Source organism: Muntiacus reevesi, chromosome 18, assembly GCF_963930625.1.
Source record: "Muntiacus reevesi chromosome 18, mMunRee1.1, whole genome shotgun sequence".
NCBI classification, from domain to species: domain Eukaryota; kingdom Metazoa; phylum Chordata; class Mammalia; order Artiodactyla; family Cervidae; genus Muntiacus; species Muntiacus reevesi.
The window spans coordinates 14372154-14399438 of NC_089266.1; the positions used below are offsets into that span (position 1 = coordinate 14372154).

The following is a 27285-nucleotide window of genomic DNA, read 5'->3' on the forward strand; positions in this document are numbered from 1 at the left end:
TTGAAGAATGATAAACACCCCCCCCCCACCTTAGTCATGGCTTTGTGTGTGTGGGCACACAGAAGTCACAGCATGTCAATCCAAGTGAACCTTCTTCTTGGTTCATCAGTGAATACAGATTGCACACGTGGCCCCGTGTGGCACGTAGTGTGGGTGAAACGCGGGCGAGGGGCTGCGGGCCTGTGGACTGGCGCGCGTCTGTGGTGGAGCCGGGAGCTCCCTCCCCAGCAAGTGGCAGACGGGGCTGCTCCCGGGAGCAGGCAGGACCCTCGCTGCCCAGCTCAGGCAGGGGTGGCCCTCCCGTCACCCCGCGTGTCCATCCTCGGCGCCTCCACACTGACCGTCACCCGTTGCCCTGTCTCCCTCCCAGGACGTGAGTGACCGGATAGAGAAGGAGGCCCTGGACGGCCCGATAGTGAAGCAGTTGGAGCGCGGCGGGCGGGCCGTGGTGAAGATGGACTGGCGGGAAAACATCACCGTCCCCCTGCAGACAGGTGACCGCGAGGGGCCCGGGCGCCTGTGGCGGAAGCGGTTCTTGTGAACGCTTTTGAGACGCAGGTGTGGAAGCGACAACTCCAGGCCGCTTGGGGCTCCCAATACCGCTTCTGGGGTCAAGGCTTCCTGTGGTTCGGATAGCCGGTCACCGCATTGCTCCCGTGTGTGTCCTCCTCTGTCTCTCAGAGTGACAGGTTTGTGACAGGCATGGTGCTCTCAGCGGTCGTCTCTGACTGCGGGCATGACGGGAGGCAGAATTCAGACTAACGCTGCCGCCCGCACCAGGGTCAGATTGCGGTGAGGAGGGAGTTAGGTCCTGTTTCTGTCCTAAGTTGCTTCATCTCCAGGAGCCCCAGGAACTGTTTTCTCTTGGAATCTTGTGGGTTTGTTACATTGCCTCCCTTCTTTGTTTTTGTTTTTCCTTTTTTCTAGATCTGCGGAAATTCAGAACCTATAAAGGCAGTTCGGTCCGAGATCTCCTCCGAGCCATGAGGAATAAGGTGAGGGCCGAGGGCGCACGGTGGGGCCGGGCAGGGCCGCTGCACAGCCCGCTCCTCGTATCCCTTCCCCGTGGGTGCTCCGGCCTCCCTGGAGTGAGGAGCTCGCAGGGGCTGGGCGGCCGTGGCTGCAGTGGACACCTTAGCGGCTGTTCCTTCCCCTGGCTGAGCCTTCTCTTCAGGGACGCTGGGGCGGGGAGCCGTGCCCTGGGAAGCGGGCTCAGACGCCGCATCCTTCACCCGCTTGCCCGGTGCCGTGTTCCTGCCTGGACAGCGGATGATGAAGCCCGTCTATGGGGGCCCTTCCTGCACCTGACTGCTGCTCCCCGCTCTCCCCGCACCAGCCTCAGAGGCCTCCCCCAAAGAAGGGGCGGAGACCGGGGAGTGGACAGGTGGTCCCTTCACCCAGCCTCACAGCCTGTGTTCCTCGAGCGGGGGTCTGGCCCGGGTCCCACGGGCTCCTCCCCGCCGACCGTGTGTCTGTCTGCCCGTCTGCAGAAGCACCACTACCGGGAGCTGCCCGAGGAGGTGCAGGAGACGCTGGGCGCCCTCCCCGACGGCTTCGTGCGCTACTTCACCTCCCGCTTCCCCCACCTCCTCCTGCACACCTACCGCGCCATGGAGCTGTGCCGCCACGAGAGGCCCTTCCAGCCCTACTACCACGAGCCCCCCGAGCCCCAGCCCCCCGTGACTGCAGACGCCCTCTGAGCCGGGCGGCCTCCATGCTGGTGGCCTCGCTGGGACTGAGGGCCTGGTCTCTACGAGCCACGGCCTGGTGCCTCCCGGCCGAGCAGGGAGACCAGGCCCTGAAGCCAAGTGCCTTGAGCTGCCCGCTCCGCAGCCAGCAGGGGAAGATGCCAACCCCGGGCAGAGGGAGAGGTGATGCCTCCCTGCCCACCCCCAACCTGAGGAGGAGCTGGGAAGACGCTGGTCATGAAAGCTGGACCATCGGGGGATGTCTGGGAAGGAGGACCGGTCCCAGAGGCAGAGAGGAGCGCCGTCCGTCTTCTCTCCTGGATATACTTGCTTCAGACTCGCATTTCTTTTAAAACTCCCTGTCTGATCCCAGCCTGTAGGCCTTTAAGGAAGAGAAACGAGGGACCCCTCTGTGTTGCCCGCATGCTGGGTCCAGGAGCACCCCTTCTTGGACCAGCTAGGCTGAGCTGCACCAAGTGTGGCGTCTGCTAGGAGCAGGGCCCTGGAGGAGAGGGTCCCTGGGAGGGGGAGGGCCTTCAGAGGGTGTCGTTCCTGGGGATCAGAGAGGTCTCCTTGATCACTGGTGCACCCACAGGCTCCCAGGTCACTGTGACCAGCGTTTCCTCTGGGGCGGCGAGAGCCTTGAGCGTGGGGGCGCGGTGAGGGGACAGGCCAGCCCGGCACTCTGGAAGGTGAGGCCATGTCTGCAGGTCTCACAGACACAGAGAGGGTGCCGTGGCCCTGGGCACCAGTGGCCTGAATGGTGGCCCTTGGTGGGTTCATGCCTTGGGCACGCGGGGTTATTTAGGAACATCTGGGGGCAAGAGGTGATAAGTCCCCTGGCCACGAGGGGTAGAAGCTTGGACCCGGGCAGGGACAGGCCGGAGGGACCGGAGGGGAGCAGGCCAGATGGGACATTCAGGGCCCACCTGGAGAGTCCTGGCCAGTGGGCAGGCGGTGAGACCGCTCTGTCCCTGGGGCCAGCAGGACCAGCCAGGGGGTTGAGGGCTGAGGCCAGGGTCACCACACCCTTTGTGGGCAGGCTTTTATGTTTCCCTTGGCAGATTTTAATAACTTTTTATCTTGATCATACTGTAGAATGCTACATTAGTGTGAGCTAAATTGAACTTGAAGCTTACTCATGAAGAAGCAATGCAAGAAACAGAATAACACATCTTCTGTTCTGTAGGGTACCAAAAGCCCCATCCCCTGGTTCTCTAATGCTGAAGAGTAAAACATTGTAGCAACACTATGTACATGCATGACACAACCTCAAAATCATATTCTCCAAATTATGTCAATACCATGGTTTTTTCCCCCCCAAAATTGATACAACATTTTAACGTTAGTTTTAGTCAAAAATTGCTCTGTCTTTTCTCTGCCAAAAGCCTTAGAGGTTTAATACAGTCAGGATATAGGTAAGGAAGCATTTTCTGTGTACCTTCTCCAGCCAGGTGGACGGACCACTGCATTTCGGTCCTGGTGAACTCAGAGGTTCCGCTCGGGAGGAAGAACATTACTATCAAGCTTCTCTAACTGACAGAGAGAAGTCTCTGTTTCTTCTCCTCGCAAGATGCTTTCTGGCAGTGGATTTGAACGAGAGCCAGTCACCAAAACACTCATTCTGCCTTCAGTGAATTCAACTCCCTTCCTTTCCGTCTGCCTAAAGTCATTTTCTCTCTTTCTCTCTCTCTTTTAAAATTATCCTACATCTTTAAACCTCATCAGTTACCTCATTTAGACCTAGGAACCCTGGCATCCTCGGTCGGCATCAATGTCTCGTACGATGCTGTCCGTTTTTCAGGAACACGGAAAACCAATGTCATCTTCTCCCAGCTCTGATGCTCCCGGGCCAGCCTCCGCCCCAGCTGTTCTCATATGACTCTGCAGGTCACTTTTCCGCCAGGACAGATGGTGAGACAGTTCAAGGTGGAGAAAGAGAAGGTGCCATGGATGATTTAAAGTACCGTCAACTTCCCGTGCCACCGGGGGCAGGGTTAGGGGGTCAGCCACCTCGTCTTTGTCTCTGCTGAATGCTCTCCCTGGGGAGTAGCCAGGTCATTCCCACCACCCCAGAGTTTGTCTCGTCTCTCTGTTTTGGCCCCTCTTGCCTCCAGGACAGCTTTTTTTTTTAAACCACCTTTTCTGCTTGTGCTACTAGGTTTTAACCATCCAACTGTCTCAAACTTGTTTATTCACTTTATTTTATTTGGGCACTTCTATATGTACTGGGCAGGATATTGGGTGCCAAAGACACAGGTGAACCAAACAGGCCAAACCTCGGCTTTCATGTGAGCTAGTGGTAGAGAGCGGGCAGGGGGTAAATACCAGCGCTGCGAAGAAAATGCAGGGGTGGGGAAGGGTGTGCATCTGGGGTTGCCACCCGGCAAATCGCCTTCTGTTCATCTTCTCTCTGTCGCCTTTGAGAACCCAGCCACCCGTCAGTCCTCACAAGTGGCCTGTAGAGGTCTTGTATGGGTTCCTGTCATGCCGACACCTTGGGCACCATCTGGTTTATCCTGTCCTGGTCTCTAGAATTCTGGTTTCCTGTTGTTCTGGGCGGGAGGGTGTTCTTTCATGAAAAGAGGGTTCTGCAGTCGGCCACGTCCTGTCACAGCTGAGCCATTGATCTGATCTTTTGTACGATTCCTGGAAGGCTGCATTTTCACAAGTACACCATCTTTATCTTCTTTTTTTTTAATTTTTTTTTTATTTTTGGCTGTGCTGGGTCTTCGTTGCTGCACATGGGCTTTGTCTACTTGTGGCGAGCAGGGGCTATTCTAGCTGAGGTCACCAGCTTCTCATCGAGGTGGCTTCTCTTCTTGGAGATCACAGGCCGTAGGGCGCACAGGCTTCAGTAGTCACCGCGCTTCGGTTAGTTGCCCCAAGGCATATCGAAACTTTCCCAGATCAGGGGTCGAACCTGTGTCCCCTGCATTGGCAGACCGGTTCTTATCCACTGGACTACCAGGGAAGTCCTGTCTCATCTTTAAGACAGAATTTAGTCACATCTGTTAGGAATCCCAAGGACACCATCGTCTCTTTAAATCTTGTATTGAACCTTGTGTCGAATCTGTCCTTGGCACACCTGCCAGAATCCTCATACTGCTGCTTGAGCCCTTTTAACTTCAGTTTTTAAAGAGCTCCACCTGTCATGGGTGCCAGAGCGTCTGCACGCTCGGCAATCACAGGTGTTACGTGATGTCACTAAAGCACCTGAGGTCTCATGCCTGCCACCCTGGGCGCCAAGTTCCTCTCCCATCTCCCCCTTTCTCAGTGCAGTAGTCCTTGTCGGCTCTCCCCAGGGAGACATCATTCCCACCCCTTACACGTCTTTCAATGGGAGATCCACCAGTTAGCAGGCCCAGCTAAGTGCTTGCTTCCTACCAACTCAAGAAGTTCCTTCTCAGAGCTCCCCCTGATCCTTCGGGTGAGGTTTGGTGTGAGCGCCTTTCATTTATCACCGCAGTGAGAGAAGGAGTCTGGTCTGACCTCGAAGATGTGAGGGGGCCCTTTGGGTCGTAGGGTTTTCTCCTCTTGGACGCTTTCTTCTGCGAAGTTGGACCGTGGCCAGGCTTGGCTTTCCTGGGACTGTTGTCACTGTGTATCTCTGTTCATCGGATCCTCAGCCTTAAGGTCATCCAGGGAGGTGGGCTGGTCCTGTTTTCACAGCCTTCTGTGGAAGGGCTGGAGGACAGCACAACACACCTGAAAGGAGCCTCTTTCTATTCTCTTGAGCTTTCTCCATCATTCAGCTTCTGAAATCCCTCTTCTTCATATTTCCCAGTGTTTCTTTTCCTTGGCCACCCTTCACCATCTTGGAGTAGTTTCTTCAGTTGACTGATCCTTTGGGTGAGGTTTTGTGTGAATGCCATTCATTTATCACCGCAATGAAGAAGGTGAACTGATGGCTTGTCTGATGTCAAAGATATGAGGGGGGCCTTTGGGTTGTAGGGCTTTCTCCTCTTGGACGCTTTTTTCTCCGAAGTTGGACCGGGCCAGGCTTGGGTTTCCCGGGGCTATTCTCATTTGTGCATCTCTGTGCACTTTGACCTTACCTGGAAGTAAGTCTCCAGGTATCCTGTACAGATGAGCCGGAATTCCACTTTCCAGTGTTGGACCGTCATCATTCTTTTTTTTTTTTTGGACCATTATCTTTTAAACCAAAGAGTCTACTCTTTGTATATTTGGTTTTCTCTGTGAATCAGTGATTTCCCACGAGTAACTGGTCCCAATGCTTGTATCAGGACTTAAATCCTCTCTGTATTCATTGGAAAACCACAAAGACAGCATCCACATTGAGCCTCCCCACTGGAGCAGCCTTAACCAACACTTCCAGCCAAAGTTCCCCCCCTCCCCGGCTCGCCTCACCCCCTGTTCCCGAGTGTCCGGCAGGTACAGTATCCTTCTCAGTGTCCCGGAAGCTGTGACGGGGGCGTCCCCACTGACCTAGAAAGCATTACCATTCTCAGATGCTAACTTTATGTAGTGTTCTTTTTGCAACGACCTATTTATTGAACCTATTTATATTTATTTAATTTTTACTCTGAAGTGTATCCAGTGACAGTTGCACTTGCTTAAAGCACATCAGATTTGCTTTGGATAAACACCCCTGACCATTTTAAAACTGGAAAAGTTATACTGTATCCTTCCATGGGATGGACACCTTACAGTAGTCTTGTCATTAAAGGGTGAATAATTTGGTCAGGGTAAAAATGTTAATTTTTAAGTGATTTTTTTTTCTTGTTAAATTCTGTGCCATTGTGTCTTCTCTGTGGACGGTTAATTGTTTCATGGGTATGTGTTAATCGTGTGATACAATCCTCTTTGTGGAACCTAAAAATCCTCTTTTTAGCTTTATATTTTATAAACTGCCAGATTGTACAATTTTTACGTGTATTTTTAAAGGTCGATGATGTGACGGTAATTATCTAAGTTAAACAGCCTATTTTTGTACCTCCTGTACAGTTTTATAACTCTGCTGATCAGTGATGGCACCTTACGCTGAGCCAACCACAAATAAAGGCAGTTTTAGATTTGGAAGCCAGCTCCGTCTTCTTAAAGACTTGACCACCGCTCTCAGACCAGGGGGTCGTTCTGGGCTGTCTTCCTGGGTAGGTGTCTGGCTGGTGAGGGAGCAGTGGGCTCAGTGGGTGGGAAGAAAGGCAGGAGGGGTGTGTTTACCTGCTGGTGTTCATGGCAGGGTCCCAGGGCTGGAGAGTCCTCCTTAGTTTCTTTATATTTTTTTAAGTTTTTTTTTTTTTTTTTAAATATGGACCATTTTTAAAGAAAGTCTTGTATTGAATTTGCTACAGTATCACTTCTGTTTTATTTTTTGGCCGCAAGGCATGTGGGAATTCTAGGACCTCCCCATCCAGGGATCGAACTCACACCCCCTGCATTGGAAAGTCCTAACCACTGGGCCTCCAGGGAAATCCCCTCCTTAGTTTCTGTGGGCAGAGCTTCCTTGAAACACTGCAGAAAGTTTCCCCTAAAGTACTGGTTCAGGCTGAATTCCAGGAAGGTGGCCAGGTTAGGACCCACATGCCTCGTGGTGAGGCAGGGGTTGGGGCAGGTGTAAATAGGTTGTTGGTCCAGGAAATCCAAAAGGGGAGAAATACCAGGGAGGTAACCCAGCCAACACAGCGGTGGGAAAGACACGACCTGCATGTGTCCAAAGCACATAAGATGTCTGCCCACACGCCGAGGCACGAGCTCAGCGGCCAGCCTGGTTGGATTTTAGGATCCTACTAACATGCTTTCACCCCTCAGGCTGCATCCCCTCTGGTGACATCCGAGGATGCTCTGCTTTCTCTTGCACCACCAGGAAGGGGTCATTCACCAGAGGATCCCAAGGACCCGCCAGCCCCAGAACAGCTTAGCAAAGGCTCTGCCTGGAGACTCGCTCCTTCCACTCAGCCAACCAGCATCCCATCCCCCCACTTCCCACCCCTATCCCCGCCCATGGGACACAAGGGGCACCCCTGAGAGCCAAGGACACTCCCTCTCTCTGAAGCATAGGTCCTTGGGTGCAGCCAAGTCCAAGGGAGCAGAAGGGAGCTGCAAGGCAGGAAGAGATGGGGGCAACAGAGGAGGAGATGTTTAGATGGCATCACTTGGCACCTGCTTGCTGCCTTCTGCCACTTGATGCGGCTCTCAGATTCCCCACGGAGCTATTGAGCCCAGGCTGGGGTCATGTCTTGGACTGGTCCAAGCCAGGGAGGGAGGTGGCTGGTAGCACCCTCACCCGCCTCTGAGAACAGGGCGAGGCCAACAGGTCATCAGGCCAGGCCCATGGACTTTTTTTTCTTCCCCCCAGAGTTATTAGATGTATGTGCAGATATACCCAATTGTATTCCATCAGTGAATACACTTGTTTGTACTACCTTTTTGTATTTGGCCCATTTCTGTCCTGTGTGCTAGACACATGCCTTAGCTTCAGGTTTGGTTCAGTCGCTCAGTCGTGTCCGACTCTGCAACCCCATAGACTGCAGCACGCCAGATTCCCTGTTCATCATCAACTCCCAGAGCTTGCTCAAACTCATGTCCATTCAGTCGGTGATGCCACCCAACCATCTCATCCTCTGTTGTCCCCTTCTCCTCCTGCCTTCTATCTTTTCCAGCATCAGGGTCTTTTCAAATGAGTCAGTTCTTCTCATCAGATAGTCAAAGTATTGTAGTTTCACCTTCAGCCCTTCCAATGAATGTTCAAGACTGATTTCCTTTAGGATGGACTGGTTACATCTTGCAGTCCAAGGAACTCTCAAGAGTCTTCTCCAACATCACAGTACAAACGCATCAGTTCTTCTACGCTCAGCTTTCTTTACAGTCCAACTCTCACATCCATACATGACTACTGGAAAAACCATAGCTTTGACTAGACAAACCTTTGTCGGCAAAGTAATGTCTCTGCTTTTTAATATGCTGTCTAGGTTGGTCATAGCTTTTCTTCCAAGGAGTAAGAGTCTTTTAATTTCATGGCTGCAGTCACCATCTGCAGTGATTTTGGAGCCCAAGAAAATAAAATCTGTCACTGTTCCATTGCTCCAGGAGATGATAACAAAAAGTCACAGTTAATCCCATCTGCTTGTCTATCTCATGGGGCCAGGCAGGAACTGAGCTGGGATACCTGTGCCCTGGTGTCTGGCTGGCCTCAGTCCTCGCCCCCTGCAGACCAGTATTTCCTCAAGATCAAGAGCACTTAACTGGACTTGCCTGGTGGTCCAGCAAACAAGACTCTACGCTCCCAACAGAGGGGGCCCAGGTTTGATCCCTGGTCAGGGAATTAGATCCCACGTGCTGCAACAAAGCCCAAAGATACTATATGCCACAACTCAGACCAGGCGAAGCCAAATAAATAAATATTAAAAGAAAGAACACATAACATCCTTTCTTTGGTGAGAAACAAACCAGACCCTTTGACAAGGCAGAAAATCAGGTCATGATCCTGTGTCTGGGCCAATTAACCGTGAGCAGATGAACAGGGCTGGTGAGAACATGGCAGCCCCTGGGAGACCGCATTGGAAAATGGCAGGGGTTCCTGGGGGCCGTTTCCAGACACAGGAAGGGCAGGGCCGGCAAGACAGCAACCGAGTATGTAAACTTGGCCTCTGAGCGGGTTGGCAGGTGAGCCCAGTTAGTACCCTTCCCACCCCCTCCTCCCTGAGCTTCCAAATCCACCTTCCCCTCCCCAGCCGGGCTCAGCGACTTGGATGAAGCCATAGGAATACAGGCTCGTGAGTCTGTCTGCCTCTGCTCTGCTAAGTCACACCAGTCATGTCCAACTCTTTGCAACCCCAGGGACTGCAGCCCACTGGGCTCCTCTGTCCATGGGATTCTCCAGGCAAGAATACTGGAGTGGGTTGCCATGCCCTTCTCCAGGGGATCTTCCTAACCCAGGGATCAAACTCAGGTCTCCCACATTGCAACAGGATTCTTTACCATCTGAGCCACCAGGGAAGTGTATCTGCAGGCAATGCAGAGCTGGAAAGAGTGACCAATCACCAAGATGATTCATGACCCAATCAAGATTCCAGAAGATACCAGAAACTGGAATGCTGAGCCCAAACAAAGATGATGAGAAGTCCGGCCTTGGCATTAACAACAGGGCCAGAGATGGAGGGCCGTGAGGGGCTGGAAACTCACTGACATTTGAAGACACAGGAGTTTGACCTGGAGAGATGTGGGAGGAACTGGTGGGGGCACAGATGTCTGTCATGTGATGAGGAATGAGGGTCTAAGCTGGAAATGGGCACTCAGGGTCCCCGACAGCAGATCCCAGCTCCGGGAGGGAGAAGGGCTGCTAACAGCTTGAACCGCCCAGCCAGGCCAGAGGAGGGTTGCAAGGGAGCGGGTACGGTCTCAGGAGGAAACCAACAGAGGGGAAGGGCCTCACCCTGAACAGACTAAGGGGAAGTCTCCTTTGGGTCAGAAGTTGGGTTTGGGTCCTTTCCAAATAAAGCCTGAGGGCCACCCCTCCCTGTGATGAGTTCCTAGAAAAAGGGGTGTGACACAGGAAGCAGGGTGGGGAGGTACCAGAAAGAAGGGTTCACGGGTTCACCGTGGGGCTGGGGTAGGGTGGCCATCCATTCTCCAGGATTCCCCAGGGTCACCTCTTGCTCCAGATGCCAGGCACTGAGAGGCAGCCGGTACAGATAAGAGAACCAAGACCCACAGGACCACGTCCCAAAGTTCGAGCCTCAGAGTTCCAAGGGACGTGAAACTCAGAAAAACAGGCTCAGTGACCAAATACATTCAGGAAACGTCGAATCAAATAAAGATTCCCCGTTTACTGCATTGCCACTCGGAGGCCTTTCATATACTCACTGGAGATTCTCCCAGCGAGGATGTGCCCTCATCTCCAACTACTGCCTTTCATTAATGGGAATAAAGAAGGAATGGTGTTTGGGGCGGCAGAGATGATGTTATCTTTTCATCAGATTTTGTTTCCCTCTTTCTGGAAACCCAGGAAGATGGCAGTCCCAGCCTCTCTTGAAGTTAGGTTAGGGCATGTCAGTGGCCCTTTTATCCACTGACAAATGAACTGAGGCGGTTCTCTGTTGTTGTGACACATTTCTGATTGTGGCTGGGTGGCCTCATTACAGCTGCAGAGCTTACACAGAAGTTGGAGAAAGGGCAGTCAGGGCCAAGCCCCAGAACTCGCCTGACAAGGTCCCATCGCTGCCCCTGGACCCAGACTCTGTGACTGTCACCTCTGACCCTGGACACACACTCTAATAGTTAGAAACCATAAACATCTGGTAATATCTAACTGACTTTTTAAAATTTTTCTAAAAATTTTAAGTATAGTGATTTGTGTAATATTGTGTTAGTTTCAGGTGTATAGTACATTGAATTATATATATATATGTATATACATATATATACACACACATAAAGAATCCACATGCAATGCAGGAGACCTGGGTTCATTTCAATTCCTGGGTTGGGAAGATCCCCTGGAGTAGGAAGTGGCACCCCACTTGAGTGTTCTTGCCTGGAAAACCCCATGGGCAGAGAAGTCTGGCAGGTTACAGTTCATTGGCTTGCAGAATCGGACATGACTGAAGCAACTTAGCATACACGCACGTGTCTCATAAAACCTAACCATTAGCTTAAATCTAATCAACATTTATTGAACCTGCTCTTGGTGGCTCAAAGGGGAAGGCACAAGAAACTTAGCAGAGAGGAGAAGGAAATAAACAGACCCGAAAAGCAATTTGCTCAGAAGTCACAAAATGGGTCGAGAAGGAGAGGGGGAGTGGAGGAGGGGAAACAGTGAATGACACTCCAACCCTGATTTGTGTTTAAAACTCTGAAGTCCCCTGGGCCCCTCGAAGCCTTGGATCCTGATGACCCCACCCCAACATTTGACCAGCATTGTGAGAGGAAGGTTTCAAAAGAACTTCCATGAAGAAATCGAGGCACAAATGTACCAGGAGAGATCACTTCAAAGCCAGCAGAATTTCAGCAACTGTGGCCTCAACTGTCCTGGTCGCTTGCATGCATGTGTGCATGCTCACTCATGTCCGACTCTTTGCAACCCCATGGACTGTAGCCGCCAGGCTCCTCTGTCCATGGGATTCTCCAGCCAAGAATACTGGAGTGGGTTGCCATTTCCTTCTCCAAGGGATCTTCCCAACCCAGTGATCGAATCCCAGTCTCCTGTACCCCCCGCTTTGGCAGGTGGACTCTTTACCCCTTGGCCACCAGGAAAGCCCTGTCTTGATCCCAGATGCATCCTCATTTGTGTCTTTGCTAAGCCAGGAGTTTCAGTGGTAGGTGCTAAGGGGCAGACCTATGAGACCAAAACCTCTGCTTGTGGGTGAGCCCAGCTGGCTGCCTAGCACCGAGCTCTGAAACTGTCTGTTGGTGCAAAACTACTCTGCCAGGGTAGGGGTTTGTTAAATTGCTGGGTGAAGTGGCAGATGTGAAAAGATCTGAGAACACAATCATTCTTAGGTGTAAGTAGTTTTGGGTAGTAGGGTGTGTCAAATACAGGGAAGACCCTGCTCCCTGATGTTGACAAGCCTTCTGCAGGGGTTCAGTGGGCGACTCATCCTGGATCTGTCTCATTCATCCAAGGCCTCAGAAGCACAGAAAACACACATCAAAAGAAATAGTGGAGAGGGAATTCCCTGGTGATCCAGTGGTTAATACTCAGCACTTCCACCACTGTGACCCAGGTTTAATTCCTGGTTGGGGAACTCATATTTCGCAAGCCCCAGGGCATGGCCGGGAAAAAAAAAAAGAAAACATGGAACTATCATAGGCTACAGCAATTCCACTTCTGGGCATTTGCCTCAAACAGTTGAAAGCAGGACCCTGAAGACTTGTCTGTACCCTCATGACCACAGAAGTGTTAGTCACAAGAACCACAGGAAGAATCATCCCAAGTGTCCACTGACCAATGAGTAGATAAACCTAATGGGGTGTATTCATCCAAGGAGATGCTATTTAGCCTTCAAAAGCAAGGAAATTCTAACAAATGTGCTATAGCACGAATGAGCCTTGAGGACATCAAACTAGGTGAAATAAGCCAGTCACAAAAGGACAAATGATGTCTGATTCCACTCACAGGAGTGTCCAGTTACAGGTGGTCAAACTCAGAAACCAAAAGAACAGTGGTTGCCAAGGGCTGCAGGGAGGGGGATAGAAAGCCAGGGTTTCAAGGAGAGGGGCGGTGTTCACTTTGGGATGAGGGTGAGGGGTGGTGGTTCTAGAGAGGAATGGTGGTGGATGTTACACAAAATGTGAATGTGTTTAATGCCACAGAACCCTACACTAAAAACGGTTAGAATGGTCAATTTTACAGAGTGCATATTTTGTTGTTGCTGTTGTTTAGTCACTGAGTCATGTCCAACTCTTTTGCAACCCAAGGGACTGTAGCTTGCCAGGCTCCTCTGTCCATGGGATTTCCCAGGCAAGAATACTGGAGTGGGGTGCCATTTCCTTCTCCAGGGGATCTTACCGACTCAGGGATTATTTCCCACATGGGCAGGTGGATTCTTCACCTATAAACCCTGGTGTGTATTTATTGTGGTTTAAAGAAAGAGGTAATAAACAGAAAGTCATAGTCAGATATCAGAGCTGGGACAGGAAGCACATGACTTCTGAGAGAGGAATTCAGTCAAAAACCAGGTGACACTCTTGAACCAGCAGCAGCCCAGGGAACAATGGCTGCTGGAGGCTGGACCCCTGCCACCCTCTTTCCCCATCACGGAGACACCCGTTAGCTGATACAGGTAAGGTGATGCTCCGTGCTTCTCTCTTGGCAGAGTGGAAAGGGCTTGGGATAGATTGTCAATCAACACTTGAGTTCTTGTTTTTGCCCTTTCCTGGGCCTCACCCACTCCTTCCAGGCCTCCCATATGCCCAGGGGCTGATATGCAGCAGAATTTCCTTCAACTGGTCGGTCGTTGCATGAGGAGGAGCTCATGTCAGCCGTCTCTCTGAGTCCGGCAGTGTATTGCTTTGTGGTTGTTTCCTGTTTTTGTCCTTTCTCTTCCTCTGCTACTCTGTCAACCACATAACTGACTTAGAAGCGTGGGGCTGCCTCCCCACCATGGCCCACGCGGGCCCAAGGCATCTGGACTGAGCTCAGAGCTGGTGCTTAGGGGACAAGTATAGTCCCCAGTCTCTTGGGGTCACACCCAAGGTTCCTGATGAATCCCATTCAATGAAGTCCTCCCTGGTTAGAAGGGACTTTCCTATCCTGTGGTTCATAGTCTCAAGGAGCCTCTTTTTTCTAGATATGTAGGAATTTCTCTTTTCCCTTTGTATTCTTTTTGTAAAATTTAATATGTGACACATAATGAACACTTACATGTAACATACATGTGCATTGTACAGTAAGATAATATAACGAACAGCCCTGAACCCGACACTCAACCCAAGGATGAACTACTGCTAAACTTTCCGTCTACCTCCTGTGCTACTCACCTCCCTCCCAGACTTAATAACCACCCTCCCCAAGTCTGTTTCTATTGTTCTCTTGATTCTTTTAATTTAGTGCTTTATCACATCCATTTATTTCATTTTATGAAATAGTTATAGGACATATTCTGTGTGCCAGCTACTGTTTCATATACTTTTAAATATTGTCATTTAATTAGTTTAATCTACACACCATCCCCATAAGGAACGTGCTATGGTTAATCCCATTTTACAGAAGAGAAAACTGAGGCACACAGAGATTAAAACGACTTGCTCAGGGTCACACAGATAGTAAGAAGAGGACAGGTCTTCTGGTTCTTGGTACAAAAATTTCTCCAGGGCATATATCTAAGGGTGGAATTGTGGGTTATAGGTTATAACACTATTCAGCATTAGAAGATAATGCCTCATTATTTCTCAGAGAACCAAAATACACTCTCACCAGCAACATACGAGTTCCTAGTGACCCATAACCTCTCTAACAATTGGTCTTGTCGACTTTCTTAACTTCTGCCAATCTAGTAGATATAAAGTGGTTCCTCATTGTGGTTTTAATTTCCCTTGCTCTTACTGAGTGAAAGCATCTTTTCATTAGTTGAGAGGTTTTGTTTTCTTTGAAATGTTCATCATGTCTTTAATATACTCAAAATTATCAGTTGCTTATTCTAGCAGTGGTGATCTTGAGGTCTTGCTTAGGAAGTCTTTCCTTGCCCCAAGGACATAAAAATACTTTCCTATATTTTCTCAAGGGCCTCCCAGTGGTTCAGCGGTAAAGAATCTGCCTGCAATGCAAGAGCCGCTGCGGTAGCTGAGGGTTTGACCCCTGGATCAGAAAAGCTTCCTGAAGTAGGAAATGGCAACCCATTCCAGTATGCTTGCCTGGGAAATCCCATGGACAGAGGAACCTGGTGGTCTACAGTCCATGGGGTCACAGAGTTGGACATGACTTAGCAACTAAAGATATTTTCTTATAAAAGTTTTTAAAGTGTTCTTTTACATATGAATCTTTAAATTAGATAGAATTGATTTCTTCATTCCATGTGAGGTAGGGATACATTTCCCATCTTTTTTCTCCATATAGTTAACTTGATCTAGCATTATTTATTTATATATCCTTCTTTCAGCCATTGATCTACAATGCCAGTTTTGCCGTGTGTCAGAGTTTCATTCAAGTCTATTTCTAGGCACTTTATGCTGTTCCATTGGTTAATCTGCCTACATCTATACTAATATCATATTTTATAGTAAGTCTTAATACTAGTAGCAAATTCCCTCATTTTATTTTTCTTTAGGAGTGTCTTGGTCCTTTTGTTCTTTCCATAGTAAGTTGTAGAATTATCTTTTGTGGACCATGAAACCCTTATTAGGATCCATTGGAATTTCATTAAATCTGTGGGAAGAGGATCGTCCTCATTAAATATTGACTCTCTTAGTCATGAACATGGGCTGGTTCTACATTTATTTAAATTGTACTTAATGTTTTTCAATAGTGTTTTATAACTTTCTTACTATAGGTCTTATGTACATTTTGCTATCTTTTTGCTTCTGTGTATATATATATATATATATATATATATATATATATATATATACACACATATAATTTTTATCTTTTTGCTGCTATACATTGTGTGCTTTTTAAATTACTTTTTCCCCCTGGATGCTCCATGCAGCATGCAGAACTTCTCTGACCAGGGTCAAACCTGTGGTCCCTGCAGTATAAGTGTAGAGTCTTACCACTGGACCATGAGGAAAGTCCTAAATTACATTTTTGTATATTACTGTTATACACAAAAGCAATTTCTTTTTGGATATTGGTCTCACAGCTAACCGTCTTGTGAAAATCTCTTATGTTGAATCATTCATCCAATCGATCATTCATTTGGATTTTCTACCTAGGCAACCATATTATATGAAAATACTGATGGTTTTACTCTTTTCCTATGCCTAGGCCTTTAATTTCTTTTTCTTGTCTTACTATATTGTCTAGCACCTGTGGGAAATGTTGCATAGAAGCAGAGATAGTTGTCATCCTTGTCTGGTTCTGGATTTTGAAGGAAATGTCCTAAAATTTCCTCATCAAAGAAAATAATGCATATGTAAAATAAATAATAGGACATAGGAAAACTTTCTCTGATTTTCCTTTATCACATTAAGGACATTTCCATCTAGCTTGCTCAGAGCTTTTGTCATGAAAGAATGTTGAATGTCATCATTTTTTTCCCCTATATCTATTAAGATGATCATATGTTTTTCCTTCTTAAAACAATAATGTAAGTTTTTACTCTGGGCTCCTTCAAAAGTAGAGCTTGCAACAAGGACTACAGCTCAGGTAGATTATTTCAGGTAGATTATTTAATTATTGAAGCCAGGAAGCAGGAAATAAGGAACAGGAAGACTGGGGCAGGGAAGGAGAGAAAGCCAATAGAAGATGCATAACTGATGTTGCAGGTGTCAGCAAAGGAAGTTCAAGTCTGTCAGGACCTCTGATAGGTCTATAGGATGCTGGCCAGAATCGCCTATCCAAAAGAATGAGGCTGGAGCTGTATCTGCCAGTTCTTGGCCTCTTGTTGGTTGAGGGTTTCATGTTAGGGAACTTGACACTCCTAGGCTTCTGGGAAACACTAGTAGTAGTGACTCCTAAAGCACTGAAGAAGACTGAGGAAGAAAAGCAAAGAGAAACACGGTGTAAACCTGAGGTGGGACCCTGGAGCACAAGATGAGTATAAGGTTGCAGGAAATTATCCACTGTAAATGCAGCTGATTTTAGAGGCGCGCATAAGCAAAGTGACATAGAGCACCAAAGTTTACTATTACCACCAATAATAAATGACCTTCATAGCTTTCTCTTCTATTGTTCGACCAACTTTTCATAGCTAAGCCTAACTTGGATATGATGTCTAATATTTTTAATACATTGCTAGGTTTGTATTTTTCTTATTTTTCATTTATATTCATGAGTGAATATATAATATAATATATAATATAATATAAACAAAATATGTATAATATAAATATAATATAAAAATATTTATAATATACATTAAAATAGAATATAAAATATAATATAAATTATAATTTTATAATTTAATTTTTCTGTTTCATCCTAATTTGTCTCATTTGGGTATTAAGGTTACACTGGCCTCAAAGAAAGAGAGCATGTTCCTGCTATTTCCATTCTCAGAAAGAGCTTTTGTAAAATTAGAATTATCCCTATTTAAACTTCTGTAACACTGTCTAGATTTGATGTTTTCTATGTGGGAAGATTTCAAATTATGGATGTAATTTTTTATTAGTTGTAGAACTATTCAGGCTTTTTATTTCTTCTTCAATCAAGTTAGGTAAGTTCTACTTTTTCTAAGATTTGGTCTACTTGGTTTCATATTTCTTGGCATAAATGATTTATAGTCTTTTAATTTTTAACTTTATTGAAGTGTAATTGATTTATAATATTGTATTAATTAAATATTCGATTATGCTAAAACACACATAACATAAATTTCACCCCTTTACCATTTTTAAATGTACATATGGTTGTCTTACATTCACATTGTTTCACAATGGATCTTGAAACTTTTTTAACTTGTGAAACTGAAACTCTGTACCCATTAAACAAACAGCTCACCATCCCCCCCCTGCCCCTAGGCCCCTGGCATCCACTGTTCTACTTTCTGTTCCTATGAATCTGTATAGTCTTCTTTGTGAATTACTAGATATATTATTTAAAATTTTTAGGTTGACCTATAATGTACAATGTTATGTAAGCTTCAGATGTTCTACACAGTGGTTTGGTATTTGCATACATTTTGAAATTATCACCACAATGAGACTAGTATCCACCTCTCTCCATACAGAGTTATCAACATATTATTTGACCATATTCCCTGTGTTACATCCCTGTGGTTTATTTTATAGTTGGCACTTTGTACCTCTTGATCCCATTCGCCCATTTTGGACCCTCTCAGCCCCTTAATCTCCAGCCACCACCCATTCTTTGTCTGTATTTAGGAGCCTGGTTCTGGTTTTGTTTGTTTTGTTTTTCAGATTCCACATACAAGTGAGATCATATGTGGTAATTGTCCTAGTCTGACTCACTGCACTTAGCATAACGCCCTCCAGCTCCATCTGTGTTGCTGAAAATGGCAAGATTTCATTCTTTATGGCTGAATAATATTCCGTTGTGTAGATATACAACCACATCTTGATCCATGCATCCATTGATGAACACTTAATTTGCTTCCACATGTTGGCTATTGGAAATGGTGCCACAGTGAACATTTGTGTGCATACATGTCTTCGAATTAGTGCTCTTGGTTTCTTCAGAGGAATACCCAGAGGTAAAATTGCTGGATCATACGGCAGTTCTATTTTTAATGTTTTGAGGCACCTCCACACTTTTTTCCACAGCAGTTGCAGCAATTTACAACCCCACCAAGAGTACAAGAGGGTTCCCTCTTCTCCACAACCTTGCCAATGCTTTTTGTTTCTTCTCTTTTTGATGATAACCATTCTGACAGTGGTGGGTGATATCTCAATGCGGTTTTGATTTGCATTTCCCTGATGATTAATGATGTTGATCATCTTTTCACATTTGCTTCATTATTCATAATAGAGAGATGTTGTATTAAAATTTCTTGCTATGATCATGATTTTATCTCTCTGTTGTTCCTTCTAACTAAGTGCTTACAAGTTTAGAACTCTTATAATTTCCAGATGAACTGATCCTTTAATCTAGGTATTCACTCTGTCCCTAATAAATATTTTTGTTTTAAAATTCCTTTTTGCTTGATACAAACAGAACTTTCCTGGTTTTTTTTTGCCTGGTGTATCTTACCATTCTTTGACTTTCAACCATTCCACACTCTTATTCATTAGATGTGCCTCATAAAAAATGTAGATCTAAGTTTTGTGTTTAAATATGTTTAAAATGTAATCTGAGATGAGAATTTAGGAATGATTGAGCAAATGACTCCCTATAAACCCTGCTAAAAACTGAGTTTAAAAGCCTGCATTTTCTTTCTTTTTGGCCATGCAATGCGCATATGGAATGTTAATTCCTAGGGGATAAAAGACTAGGGATCCAAGGCTCACCCTTTGTGTGGAAGCAAGAGTCTTAACAACTGGACACCAGGGAAACCCTAACAAGAAAATCCTAAAAGCCTGCATGTTCAACAACAATCCATAGTTGACAGGAATCCTAACCAAGAAGATTGTCGTTCAAGGTGGTGTGTCTGAGCTATTTTTCTGTTGTTGCTGTTCAGTCTCTAAGTTGTGTTGACTCTTTTCAAACCCATGGACTGTAACACACCAGGCTCCTCTGTCCTCCACTATCTCCATTTTTTAAAATAAAAGCAGTTTTAGGCTTACAGCAAAACTTAGGGGAAGTGGAGAGTTCCCACATACCTCCTGTCCCCACACATGTACAGCCTCTCCTATTATCAACATCCCCCACCAGAGTGGTCCATTTCTTATGATTGACGCACCTGCATTGACACATCATTATCACCCAAAGACCATAGTTGACATTACGGTTCAGTCTTGGTGTGTACATTCTGTGGGTTTGGACAAGTGTGTACTGACACCTGTGCACCATTGTAGTAGCAAACAGTAGATTCTCTGTCCTAAAATCTTCTCTGCTCTTTCAGTCCATTTCTCCCTCCCTTTAATCCCCGGCAGCCACCATTTCTCCAACCAGCCACTCCTCATTCCTAAGTTCTCACCTTAGGACCATCACCTAATATTTTTGTGATTTAGGCAAGTTATTAATTCACCTGAGCCCTGAACTTCCTCAGATGCACAATCAAAATTGGAAGATTTGCTGTGATAATGAGACAATGTATTAAAACCTTAACTTAGTCCCTAGCAGAGAACAGGCATCAGTGAAACGCTGGTTTCCTTCTCCTTCCTCCTTGTCTTAGTAACTGAAGTCACATTCAGCTTAGAGAGAGGAAAGTGCCTGGGGCCGTGTGCCTCACCAGAAATCTGAGGGGAGGGGCAGAGGAAGCAGGAGAATGTCGAGCTATCGCCTCCCAAACCCTCTTTCCAGCTTGGAAAGCCCCTCCTTTCTTGACCCCAATAATGAGTCCTGTGGGATTCGGGGCTCCCCGGATTTGGGGCTTGTAGCGGTCCGTGTCCCGAGTGCACACACATCACACACACATGAGCCCCGGGTGCTCGCCCACCTCTGATGGCAGCGTGCAGGAGGACTAGGCTATGTCCCACCTATCAGCTGCTTCCTGGCTTGCTCTGCCCAGTTTCTCGTAGACCTGTGGCCCTGGGAACTGGCCTTCCATGTGGCCTCCCCAAGACCACTCAGATAATGAGAGGAAATACGGTCATCAGCTTAGGAACGCTGGGAGCTCCGGACTGCAGCTGCAGGTCACCCCTTCCTGACCAGTACCCTTCACGTCTCTCCCGGCAGTCCTCGGCTATTTCCTGCAAACCTGCGGATGCCACTCGAGATGTCCCCTTTTGGTGGCTGGGGATGGCTTGGGACTGCTCATAGCCTTTCTCGCCCTGATCTGATGCCCAGGTGAGCCTGGAGATCCTGACTGGGTGTGTGCCAGCCAGAGGGTAGGTCACCCGTACCCCTAGTATCAGGCGGAGAAGGGGGTCCTGGTCCTGAAGTCTCTGAGGCTTTGAACACAGCGTCCACCCGCCACGGGTTTGGGCTGCTCTGTGAGCCTGGTTTCCCCATGACCCCGTGACCCTGGGGCAGCAGCCTGGGGTCCTGGTCTTCATACACTGGGTTGAACAGGCCCCATAACTTCAGGGTGTGTGGATGTGGCAGGTCGTGGAGACTGATGGGGAGATGAAGGGAGGCTGAGGCTCAAGGGGAGGTGAGGGCATGTCCCAGCTGTTCTTCAGATGTGGCCCAGTGGACAGCAAAGGTCAGTGGAGGGCATCGTCTTCTGCTGACCATCAAAGTGTAAACGAAGCCCCTTCTGGGGAGTCCAGGGGAGTGTGAAGGAGAATGCCTCCATGTGCTCAGTATTCTGTTTTGGAAAACCTGCCAGGTGCTTTCATGGCAACCATGCAGGAAAGGGATTACTAACCCATTTGACAGATGGAAAACTGAGGCTCAGAAAGAGAAAGCACTTTGCCCAAGACCACAGAGCTGGCAAACTTCAGATTCAAATGCAGCTCTCTCTCTCTCCCTGCAGAGCCTCCCTCTAGCCCCAGCTGAGGGTTAGGTGGGGCATGCAGGAGTGGTGGGAACACAGGCCACAGCACAGGTCCAGCTGGCTGAGATCAGTTCAGATTCTTGGCCTTCTTCCTCACTGGGCTCCGACCATCCTGGTCTCCTCTCTGCCCAGGGTCTTAGCGCTGGTGGTTCTCTGCCCTCTGCAGATACCTGACAGCCAAGTTCCTTCCATCTCCTTCATCCTTTGCTCAAATGTCACCATTTCCATGAAACCTGTCCAGAGCACAGTATTACGTGACCGCCCGCCCCACTCCCTATTTCCTTTGCCAGGCACTTCCCACCAACTGACAGGCTGGCTACTTCTCTAGTTTGTTACTGTGTCCCTCGCGGCACTGCGAGCTCCACAAGGGCAAGCTTTGAGCTTCTTCCATCTCTGATGCTCCCCAGAGCCTAGACCAGTGCCTGCCATGCAGCTGGTGTTCTACAAGGATTTGCAGAAGAGAGGGTAGTGAGGGAGGAGCCAAATTCATGGACACGGGGCCTGAGAGGACACAATCCACCTCCATTTCAGGGAGACTTTAGCAGAGGAGGGGTCATTTGGCCTGGAGTTGAGTTCTAATACAATCTTCTTGGGGATAGGAGAGGTGCATGAGGAAGACTCACCTGGAGGGGACCAGCTGGGAGAGCATCAGGGGCAGGGAGACAACTAGGGCGCATCCCCCTCCGTCTAGACCAGAGGCAGTAATGTCTGAACAAGGAGAGAGGAGCAGAGGGCACCCCTTGATCAGACTGCCCATCGTGGGCAGCCCCATCGGGCAGGGCAGCGGGGGTGTCTGCTGCCCAATGTTTTCTGTCCTTCCAGGGTCTGGTGAGAAGGCGTTCGAGGGGCCAGAGCGACTGATGGTGGGGTCTGGAGAGTCTCAGTTCATTAACTGTACTGCCAGTTGTACGGACCCCAAGAGAATTGTTCTGGAGACAGCCCTAAACAACCTGTCCTGGAGAGCCAGACTCAGTGGAAGCTGTTCAAGGTCTACAACATCTCCAAGGATGAGGAGCTCCTGTGCAGTTTCACCTGCGGTGGCAAGCAGGAGACGAAAGTTTTCCACATCACCGTGTTCTGTGAGTGTCGCCCACGGGGCCCTGCTCCCCGAGGCCGGAGGCTGTGTCTGCAAACCCACCCAGAGCTGCTCTGTAATTGCGCCTGGGCGCTCTCCTATGGCCCCACCTCCCTGGGCTCCTGGATCTAGGCCACAGGCTCAGAACTTGCTCACACCCTCCCCTGGCCTCCTTGAACCGTGCCAGCAACCAGGATTTTCAGATTTGCTCAGAAGCAAGCAATCCAAGCAAGGTTTAGATGGATCTAAAAGTCGTTTCCCACAGTCTTCCCAGCTGGGGAGCACCCCCATCACCAGAACACCCCGCATCCTGTGACAAGAAGCAGGGACCCCATCAGGAGGGCTGGCATACTCTCCACTAACCCATTCACCTCCTGGGGAGAAGGTCCTGGTCCTATCTCCCCCTGAGGGCCCTTTGCAAATGTGTGACCATCACACACACACACACCTGCCCACAGGCCACAGAGACCATGGAGAGACCGGGGTTCCCTCAGAAGCTCAGCACCCAGGGTATCGCTCAGAACTGTCACCAGTGATCAAATGAGTAGAAACATGTCCTAAATCTACCATATTATCCTGTTGTAATGGAGGCTAGGTATTCTAGTTCAGAAATGAATCTAGAGAGATGTTCTGGAGGTCTAATGGCTAAGACTCAGCACTCCCAATGCAGGGGACCCGGGTTTGATCCCTGGTCAGGGGACTAGATCCCACATACCACAACTAAGACCTGGAACAACCAAAGAAATAAATCTTTTTTTTTTTTTAAAGGGAACTCAGGGAACCATGGAGTTTAATAGCTAAGGGATAGAGATAGTTTTAAACGTGATCCTGAAATCCAAGGCAGGCCTGACTCTTGCCCCCGCCTCTGATAATCTCACAATTGAAGTGTCTGTTGAAATTAAGGAGAGGAAAGAGACACAGCCCAAACTTTTTTATCTTTCTTGTTGACTGAACAGACTCTGAACCTTTTCTTTGTAGACACCAGGGCACCTCCATTCTTGTCCATTGCAGAAGTCATCATGTCCCTAAAACTACCACCCAGTACATCCTCCACCCTGAACTACTTCCTCCTTCCTTAGCTCAGCCCACCGTAAATCCTGAGAACACGGTGGTCACAGGGGATGGTCTGGGCTGGGTGGGGCCTGCGGAGATGCACACCCATCCTGACCAGACCTCCCTTCCGCTTTCCTGCAGACCCTCCAAAGCAAGTGCTACTGATGCTGTCGCCCACGTCAGTGGCCATAGGGACACTATTCACCATCGAGTGCAGGGTCCCCGCTGTGGGCCCCCTCGAATGCCTCACAGTCACCCTGCTCCGTGGTACTGACATCTTGTGCAATCAGACCTTTGTGGGGACAGCACTTTCCCCCCAAGATGCCGTGGTCACCCACAACACCACAGCTCACAGGGAAGACGGCCTCTATAACTTCTCATGTGAGGCCCTGATGGATCTGCACTCTCGAGGCGGTGGCCTCGTCCACAGGGTCTCAGATCCCCAGAGGCTTGAAGTCAAAGGTGAGGGGGAGCCCACAGATCAGGAGGGGGGGCGCATTCACTTTCAGTCCCTCAGGGGAAGAAAACACCTTTGCCCCACTCTCTGCTCGCTCCGGGGAGGCACTCGGGGAAACCACACTTGATCCCTGGGGTTCCCTGGAGCTCCTGGCCAGTTCCTAGCTTGGACCCTGACTAGTTGCTTGGTCATGAGTGAGCTGGGTGACCTTAACCAAGTCAGGCTCCTCTCTCTGGCCTTGACCGCTCTCTGCAATGATAAATTTGACCTGACTGATCCCTAAGGTCCCCTGGAGCCCTGCTCTTCTGTGACCCTAGATCGCCAAGATTCTCTTTGTCGTCAGAGAGTCTGGCTGAAGCTCCCTCATCTCTCCCCAGGGAGGGGCTTGGACTGGACCACGCCACGGTCCAGGCCATGAGGTCTGGTAGCCCATGGCAAGGGGACCATCTGAGTCCATCTGCCCTATGATCTCACAGAGGCTGGCTGGTGGCCTGGATCCCGGTCCATTCATCCCTGCAATGCAGAGTGACAGCAGGATGCCCGGGGGTGGGTGGATGGGTGATGGGTGGACAGATACTCCCCCTTAAGCCTGGAAATTAGGACCAGAGGACTTCTGTGACCTCTACCCCTTCCTTCCCCAGAGCCCATACCCGACAACCAGATGGTGACAATCATCGTGATCATGAGAGCGCTGCTGCTCTTGTTTGTGACATTCATCCTCCTGTGCTTTGTCTTCACCCAGAGGTGGCATCATCACTGGTCCCATCCCTTCATGGAAAATAGATGGGGAAACCAATGGAAACAGTGACTGACTTTACTTTTGGGGGCTCCAAAATCACTGCAGATGGTGATTGCAGCCATGGTATTAAAAGACGCTTGCTCTTTGGAAGAAAAATTATGAGCAACCTACACAGCATATTAAAGAGCAGAGATATTACGTCGCCAACAAAGGTCTGTCTAGTCAAAACTATCATTTTTCCACTAGCCATGTATGGATGTGACAGTTGGACTATACAGAAAGCTGAGCGCCGAAGAATTGATGCTTTTGAACAGTGGTGTTGGAGAAGACTCTTGAGGGTCCCTTGGACTGCAAGGAGATCCAACCAGTCCATCTTAAAGGAGATCAGTCCTGAATATTCATTGGAAGGACTGATGCTTAAGCTGAAACTCCAATACTTCGGCTACCTGATGTGAAGAACTGAGTTATCTGAAAAAACCCTGATGTTGAGAAAGATTGAAGGCGGGAGGAGAAGGGGATGACAGAGGATGAGATGATTGGATGGCATCACCTACTCAATGGACATGAGTTCAAGTGAACTCTGGGAGTTGGTAAGGGACAGGGAGATCTGGCGTGCTGCAGTCCATAAGGTTGTAAAGAGTTGGACATGACTGAGTGATTGAACTGAACTGAACTGAGAGGTGGCACTGGCGGTGGACGGGTCACAACTGAGTGCACGCCACTAAGAAGAGGCTGAGACGGAGCCACCGGGCACCGCCTGTGTGAGCGGCGTGGCCACTGGCACGGCAGCCACTGGAGCTCACTGTGGCTCCTTAGGGTGCGGTCCAGGCCTGGCTGGGGGACCAAGGCAAACAGCCTGAACACAAACACCTGGACTTAACCCTGTGCCTTCGTGTCTCCTCCTGGGAATGGCCAGGAAGGGGAGCCACCAGGCCTGGCTGGACTTCTGTCTCCAAATGTCTCCCCCATCCCCATCCGCCCACTCCTTCGGAGGCCTTCCAAAGCCCCAGCAAACCCATGCCCTGGCGTGTCCCCAGACCGACCTGCCCAGGCACCAGGCACCCAGCCTCATGGGACCCTGAGTGACTCCTTCCTCCTGACGGAGGGTGGGGAGACTTGCCTGGCCCAGAGGGGCAGAGAGACACTCTGTTCCACGTGGCCCTCCAGGACATGGCTCTGACTTCTCTCTTCTGCCAACAGAGCCAGCATCCAAGGGTGAGTGTGGGGGCCCAATGGCTTGGCTCCAGGAACCTCCCTGCCAGGCCTCCCCCATCACTCTGGGCCTTCGGAGAGCCATGGAAACCAAGCAGTCCTCGCCTTTTACCCCCAGTTCTGTTATTGGGCTAAATGGAGACCTCGCAGTCCTGGTCATCCAGAGAGAGGGTAAGGGGAGGAGGTCGAGGGAGGGCTCCGTCTCCCAGGCCTCTGCCAGTAGGGGCAGCGATCAATGGGACAAGGTTGGCCTTTTGTGGCTTCTGGGGCCTGGACGGGGCTTTAAGGGGCTCTCACCCGGATCAGAGATCAGGTTGGTTCAAGGTCTCCGTGTGGTGGAGATGGGACTCATTCACCCTGGGGAGAGGGCCTGGTTGGGGATAGGAGGGTAAGAAGGGTTGCCAGGTGTAGAAAGGGGTTGGCAGGCACAGGAGGGACACAGTGCCTCCAGGGCTGTTTCCAGCTCGGCGATGAAGCTGGCCTGGGCCCCAGGGCTAATGTCTGTTCTCATATCACGGGGCTCTTGGCATTGTAGTAGTCTGGGGAAGAAGCACCCTCATCGTGACTGCCCCCTGCCTCAGTGGACCCCAAGGAAGAGTTAAGGGGACAGAGCCCTTGTCTGTGGTGATGACATAAGACCACCCCCCACCTCCCCAGTGCACATGGCCCTTCCTACCTTCGGATCCACCCCTTGCCCCAACCCTGCTGACGACCCGCCCAGTCCCTATCTGAAGCCAGGGGTACATCTGCACCCACAGTTCCCGTGGCACCTGTGGGTGGGGCTTGGGGCACAGCTCAACTGAAATGGAGAAAAGAAAAGAAACCCCCCCCATTAGAGTTCCCAGGGTGTCATCAGCAATTTCACCCACAAGTCTTCCCACCCCACCCCCAGCCCCTGGCCAGCTCTTCCAGCCCCAGAAAAAGGCCCTGGCAGCACCCAGAGCCCCAGCCTCACTTACACCCCCTTTTCCCCAGATGCAGGAGGGTGGTACTGAATCACAGCTGAATCCCACAAGCAGGGTTGGTGAAGGGGAGGAGAGGGAGAGTGCCTGGCCAGGGGAGCAGGGGGCCCGGGCAGGCATCGGGCAGGGCGGGTAGTGGTGGTGGAAAACCAGAGGGCCTCCTCCTGGGGCTCCGTCTCCTCCTCCTGTTGACCCTCCAGGGAGACCCGGGGATGGTGCACAGGGAACAGGTCACAGCATCAGACTCTCCTGCCCCTGGTCCTGTCTGTGCGGTGCTCAGTCGCTTCAGACCTGTCCGACTCTGCAACCCCGTGGACTGTAGCCCCCAGGCTTCTCTGTCCATGGGATTCCCCTGGCAAGAATACTGGAATGGGTTGCCATTCCCTCCTCTGGGGGATCTTTCTGCCCCAGTGATCGAAACCCAACTTCCTGCATCTCCTGCACTGGCAGGTGGACTCTTTACCCCTCGGCCACCGGGAA

The 27285-nt window shown here is 49.4% G+C and overlaps 1 protein-coding gene and 1 pseudogene across 1 annotated transcript in view; both read left to right on the forward strand.

Moving 5' to 3' along the window:
- ERN1 (endoplasmic reticulum to nucleus signaling 1) overlaps positions 1 to 6893 on the forward strand; it is an 81255-nt gene extending 74362 nt beyond the window's left edge. Inside the window, exons 20-22 of the mRNA XM_065909985.1 lie at positions 371 to 494; positions 928 to 995; positions 1491 to 6893. Of these exons, the coding sequence (XP_065766057.1) occupies positions 371 to 494; positions 928 to 995; positions 1491 to 1700 (402 nt within the window). The 3' untranslated portion in view covers positions 1701 to 6893. The remainder of the gene's footprint in view (positions 1 to 370; positions 495 to 927; positions 996 to 1490) is intronic.
- Positions 6894 to 12534: 5641 nt separating this feature from the next.
- LOC136150103 (intercellular adhesion molecule 2-like) lies at positions 12535 to 26941 on the forward strand (annotated as a pseudogene).
- Positions 26942 to 27285: the final 344 nt, after the last annotated feature.